The sequence below is a fragment of the Aegilops tauschii genome, chromosome 7, assembly GCF_002575655.3.
Source record: "Aegilops tauschii subsp. strangulata cultivar AL8/78 chromosome 7, Aet v6.0, whole genome shotgun sequence".
NCBI classification, from domain to species: Eukaryota; Viridiplantae; Streptophyta; class Magnoliopsida; order Poales; family Poaceae; genus Aegilops; species Aegilops tauschii.
Window position 1 is genome coordinate 599,175,170 of NC_053041.3, and position 6,415 is coordinate 599,181,584.

General features: G+C 48.7%; 1 protein-coding gene across 1 annotated transcript; it reads left to right on the forward strand.

The window, feature by feature from the left end:
• The first annotated feature begins 901 nt into the window (after positions 1–901).
• On the forward strand, positions 902–1,977 carry LOC109781750 (germin-like protein 1-3). Its single transcript, XM_020340354.3, has 2 exons — positions 902–1,125; positions 1,217–1,977. The coding sequence occupies exons 1-2, from the start codon at positions 990–992 to the stop codon at positions 1,756–1,758; spliced, it is 678 nt and encodes a 225-aa protein (XP_020195943.1). The 5' UTR covers positions 902–989; the 3' UTR covers positions 1,759–1,977.
• Positions 1,978–6,415: the final 4,438 nt, after the last annotated feature.

Here is a 6,415-nt window from a genome sequence, read left to right on the forward strand (position 1 = left end):
CGGCGGGGAATGGCTATCTAGCGGTGAAGGGCGGCGGGCGGCGCCGGGATATAGCTAGTGGCGGCCGAGGGCGCGGGGGGTGGGAGGCGAGTCGGGGAAGAAAATCTTGACTTTTCACCTGAGGGTGTGGGCCAGCCGCGCTTTACCCTTGCGCCGGAGCTCCGATCGCCCCCAGTGCGCCGGGTTCGGCCTGTGACCGCCGGCAAAAAAAGGGCCGAACCGGCGCTTTTCGGCGTCCTGGGGGCGCGACCGGGGCGTTTTTTTGGCGCCGGCGCCGGAAAAGTGGCCTGGGGGGCCTGTTGGGGGCGCGGGTGGAGATGCTCTTAGAGGGATGGACGGGGACAGCGGAAAGACCAGCGGTGGGGGGAGGTTGAGGGGAGGGCAGTGCGGCGAGGCGATCGCGGGAGCACCGCTGGCCTCGGGCGGAGGAGGCCGGCGGTTAGGTCAGTGGTACGTGCGAGAGGAAGAAGATGAACAAGAGGTTGGGCTAGAGGTTGAAGAAGCTGATCCGGCCATCCATCTCACATCCAAAGGACTAAAACAATCTGACCCAAAATATTTTTAAGGCGACCGTCATCTTGCGAGACCCTAACTATATACAGTACCAGCTTTGATCTTTCCTCCTCCAGCTCAGACCCCTCTCTGACCACACGAGTGCATGACACAAATGGTATGGTGGTTGACAATTTGACATCGCTATCCAACCATATCTTCAAGCTAAAGTGTTAGAGCATGCATGGATGCATCGTCCTCATAAAACCGCACAAGTATAGATGGTATGGTGGTTGAGAATTAACTTTGTCACATGTCTACGGATAAACCACCGATCGATCACGTCCGCCTTAAGCTACACTGCACTATAAATACGTGCGCTGCATGCTTTGCCTTCTCATCCAGTCATCCTCAGCCCACACGGCCGGCAAACGAACTATAGCTAGCACCACACCAACCAACCAGTTATCAATTAAGCAGCCACTTGAGTCTTGACCATGGGGCCCAGGCAGCTCCCCGCCGTCCTCCTCGCCTCCTGCGCCACCCTCCTGGCCCTTGCCACGCCATTGCTCGCCGGCGACCCCGACATGCTCCAGGACTTCTGCGTCACCGACTACAAATCCCTCAACGGCCGTAAGTTGTGCCATCTCTTCCATCCATTCCCTCGTTCGCACAAGTATAGATCATGCCAACAAAGAGGTAATGCGTAAATGTATGCTTGCAGCATTGCGGTTGAACGGGTTCCCGTGCAAGAGGCCGGAGAACGTTACGGCGGACGAGTTCTTCTCGGCCGCGCTGGCATTCCCGGGCAACACCTGCAACTCGGTCGGCTCCGCGGTGACGGCGGCGAACGTGGAGAAGCTCCCGGGGCTCAACACGCTGGGCGTCTCCATGTCCCGCGTGGACTACGCTCCGTGGGGAGTGAACCCGCCGCACACCCACCCACGTGCCACCGAGATCATCTACGTGCTAGAGGGCTCCCTCGACGTCGGCTTCGTCACCACCGCCGGCAAACTCTTCGCCCGCGCCGTCTGCAAGGGTGAGCTTTTCGTCTTCCCCCGCGGCCTCGTCCACTACCAGAAGAACAACGGTGGCGCGCCGGCCGCCGCAATCTCGGCCTTCAACAGTCAGCTTCCCGGCACGCAGTCCCTTGCCCTAGCGTTGTTCGCAGCCTCACCGCCGGTGCCCACCGACGTGCTGGCCAGGGCGCTCCAGGTCGACGGCGGCGTAGTGGAGGCCATCAAGTCCAAGTTCCCGCCAAAGTAACCAGCATGCATGCATGCATGTTGGTTGGGTCAGCTCTACTGCTGCTAATAATAACGAGGACCACGTAAAAGTGCAGTTTTAATCCATTTGCTTGTCAATATGTTTTGTACTATATTCTGATTCTTTTGTGTCAGTTTAGTGAAGGGCCTCGTCGATTTTACTGTTATAACTACTGTTTTTTCTTCATGAACTAATGGTGATTGATTATGTTTTGTACTATATTCTGATTCTTTTGTGTCAGTTTAGTGAAAGGCCTCGTCGGTTTTACTGTTATAACTACTGCTTTTTCTTCATGAACTAATGGTGATTGATTTGTACGTGTCCATTATTGGTGAATGAATCTACCTGATTGCTTGAAGTGTCGTTATATTGTAAGCGATGAACAATATATAGTCTATCTCCCTCTCTTTGCAGATCCATACCCAAGACTTTAGGTGGACTTGTGTTAGTAGAAAATTATAGATTTTGGATTATGGAAATACTTTTCATGATTTTTGTAGTATTTTTATTATTTTGTGAGGGTTGTAGTATTTTGAGTTTGCTACTCTAAATCATTTTATACTCTCTTTGCTCATTTTGGTTAGTTGTATTAGTTTTTTCTATAGTTTTAAATAGCCGGCTATAGCTCTGCTATAGCCCGTTATAGACTTTTCAGCAGGGTGCCGCTAAATGGTCGCCTTCACAAATAGCCCGCTATAACCCACTATAGCTGATTTGGAGACCCGACGCTATTTTCCATAGCCCGCTATTTAAAACATTGTTTTTTTTAGAAGTTAAAATTGTATTAGTATCTCACATGCACGTATGTACGTCCATCTTTGTTGATGCAGCCTGCTTGCCAATCAATACGCATCACGAGCTAATTGTACTCCTACACAGAGTACCGGGCCGGTCGATTTATTTATTAGTCGCCGGAAATGGTGGCTGGGACTAGCCATATTCAGCTATGCACAGATATCACCAGTCGCAGAAAAGAAAAAAAATCAGCCCTTCTGCTATTGGGGAGCAAGAGCTCGGGAATTCCCAGGAAGACCCCCAGTGCGTCCCCTATGGCGGCGGCCTAGGGTTTTCTTGTCCTCCGGCGATCTCATGCCATGAGTTTCCGAGTCCGGCGACGAGCCGATCTCTGGCGCCCCCACAAGCGACTCTAGCACCACCTTCGCTTCTCGAGTTGATCCAGGGGGCAACTCAATTGCTTACCCGGCTTTGGTTGATGAAGGGAGTCTAGGGTTTCCGTTTGGAGGATTCTTTTGCTGTTTTCAACATGGAAAAGTCAGAGGATGGAGGAAAGGCATCACAGGGATTCAACGCAGAAGGGGCTAGTGAATTGCTAGATCGGTTGGCTTTGCAAGATGACGAGCTTGACGATCTGGTCTGGGAGGATGAAGTTGATTCGGAGGAAGTGAGACCAAAGTGGCTGGCCCTCGGGCGGCTCCTGACAACGTAATCCTTCAGCCAAAGCGCACTCATTGGAGATATGAGAGCTGCGTGGAATCTGGCACAACAGGTAGTATGGAGGAGGATAAACCCTAATCTATTCTCGATTCAGTTCAATTGTCTGGGTGATTGGAACAAAGCCATGCACAAGGGTCCATGGGACTTCAAAGGTTATGCACTAATCCTCGCTGTGTATGATGGCTTTTCTAAGCCTGAAAAGATTAAGCTAGATAGGCTGGAAACATGGGCGCGGATCCATAAACTCCTTGATGGGATTCTAAAGAATGAGAACTTTCTGAGAAACTTGGCAAGGCGTATCGGCGAGGTCTAGGAACTTCAAGTTACTCTTCCCGATGGCTTTGTTGGGGAGTTCATCAGGGTGAGGGTTAGGCTGGATGTTGGGAAAAAACTGACTAGAATTGGTCATATCACAAAGGGAGGAGAAACCGAACCTTATAGTGTGAAGTATGAGAAACTACCCACATTGTACTATGAATGTGGGTTGATGGGCCACTGGTATGAGGAGTGCGGTTCAGGTGAGCATGATGCATCAAAGTTTGAATGGGGGCGGTTTATTTTATCCTCAAGGAATTGGCTGCTGTTGGCCGCGGTAATAGATCAGCTGGAGCTGGGAGGGGTGAACAGTATGGAGATGACCTTGGTAATGGTCGGGGCAGAGGATGCGGTAAGAGGGGAAACCTGTTTGGAGGAAGGGGACGTACTAATCAAGACGACTGTGAGAAAGATGTTGAAACGAGCAACAGAGGGACAGGAACAGACCTCATCGGTGATGGAGGTGCGATTGCTGAATATGATCGCACCAAAAGTTGGCACTTTAATGCACAACAGATGAAGGAAGGGACAACTTCACCATAATGGAGACCGGAGAAGGGCAAATAGATGACCCCCTTGTCCTGAGAAAGAGGAATGCAGATGAGTTGAATACAGAGAAGCTACTGAACGGTGGAGCGGTGGTCCCCTCGAATGCCATTTTTCCGATTGGGAGCACCACAGTCATTGCTAATCAGTTTGAGGTGGGAGAGGTTAGAGACAAGAACAACAACGGGACACCTCCGAAGAATGCCAACAAGAAGAAGCTTAAAGCAAGCGATGGAGCAGCGGTTGGTAGCTTGAATTTAACAGATGCGGCGGCCACCGAGAGTGAGGCACGCCGAAAGCAATGAGTCTCATATGTTCGAATTGTCGTGGGGCGGGCAACCCTGCGACAATTCGAGAGCTTCGTGAGCTAACGGAGCATTTTTGCCCCAACCATTCTATGTATTCTTGAGACGCAGATTGAGAGTGCTAGAGTGGAAAATTTATCAATTTCTTTAGGTTTTATAAAAGTTTTGTTGTGAGTAGTTCTGGTAGAAGTGGTGGGTTAGGAGTTTTTTGGAATGATTCAATAAAGCTGGAAGTTATTGGCTACTCTAAGTATCACATAGATGTGGAAGTTGAGGAACTTGGAAACATTCCCTCGAGGATTACTTTTGTATATGGAGAGGCTCGGGTTAATGAACTTGTAAAACATGGGATACTATGAAAGGGATTGTGGGTGCAAGTATATTACCTTGGATGGCATTAGGAGACCTTAATGAAGTACTTCACCCTCACGAACATGACGGGATTGGTAATAGGAGTCAAGCCAGATGGACAGCTTCAGAGATGCGTTGGACACATGTGGTTTGGCAGATATCGGCTATTCAGGAAATGCATGGACGTTCGAGAAAAAGTTAGCAGGGGGACTTTTACAAGGGTCAGACTAGATCGGTGTGTGGCCAATGCAGCCTGGACCCTAGCACACCCTAATGCTGAGTTAATGCACAAAGATACTGCATGTTCTGATCATGCACTATTGCAGCTGAAGATCGACGGGCATGCAAGTATGGCGGGTCCCAAGGCATTTAAATATGAGGTTATGTGGGATTCCCACCCATAGATGCAGACGGCAGTAAGTACTAGTTGGGGGCAATCCCAATGTGGCTCATTGCAAGGATTAAAGGACAGGTTGCAGTCGCTGTCCTCGGATCTTTCCTCGTGGGACAAGACAGTCTCTAGGAATGTAAGAAGAGAGATTTGGAAGCTGCAGCATGACTTGACCATCTTGCATGCGATCCCACGCAGATCTGGTCCCTCTCATAGTGAGACAAAAATCTGTGAAAGATTGGTGGAATTATTTCACAGGGAGGAAATTTTATGGAGACAGCGGGCACGCATTGAATGGCTTGCTCATGGAGATAAAAACACCTATTTCTTCCATCTTCAAGTGAGTCGGCGACGAAGGAAAAGACAAATAAAAGCATTACAGAGACCGGATGGAAGTGTAACGCAGGATCCAACAGAGATGGAAGATTTGGCGACAAACTTCTATACTAACCTTTATACTTTGGAAGGAGTCCATGACATGGACCGGGTATTGCAGACGGTTCCAAGGAAAGTTACCGAGGAAATGAACAAAATCCTTAATGTTGGGTACACCCAAGATGAAGTTAAAACAACACTTTTCTAGATGTTCCCGACTAAGGCGCCGGGACCAGACGGTTTTCCAGCTCACTTCCTTCAGCGTCATCTAGAGGTATGTGGAGCGGATGTTACAGAGGCAATCCTTAGAACTATTAATGGGACTGAATCAACCGAGACAATAAATGAGACTATTTTGGTATTGATAACAAAGGTAAAAAATTCCAGCTTATTATCACAGTTTAGACCTATATCCTTATGTAATGTTCTCTACAAGATTTCCTCCAAGGTCATATCAAACAGGTTGAAGATAGTTTTGCCTGACATTATTTCAGAGGAGGAATCTGCTTTTGTCCCAGGTAGGCTCATTACAGATAATATTATCACGGCCTGTGAGTGCCTTCACTTCATGAAAAGAAACACAGTAAGAAGGAATAGGTATTGTGCTCTAAAGTTGGATATGATGAAGGCATATGACAGAGTCGAATGGGATTACCTTGAAGCAATAATGTTGAAATTGGGATTTAGAGAGAAGTGGGTGGAAATTGTGATGAGTTTGGTAAGAACTGACAAATTTTCAGTTTTGTCTAATGGAAAGAAACTACAAGAGTTTACTCCATCTCGTGGAATTTGACAGGGAGACCCCATCTCCCCTTACCTATTCTTGATTGCGGCAGAGGGCCTTTCGTGCCTACTGAAATCAATTGACGAGTCATGCAACCTGAATGGCATTCAGGTGGCACCTACGGCACCACCAGTT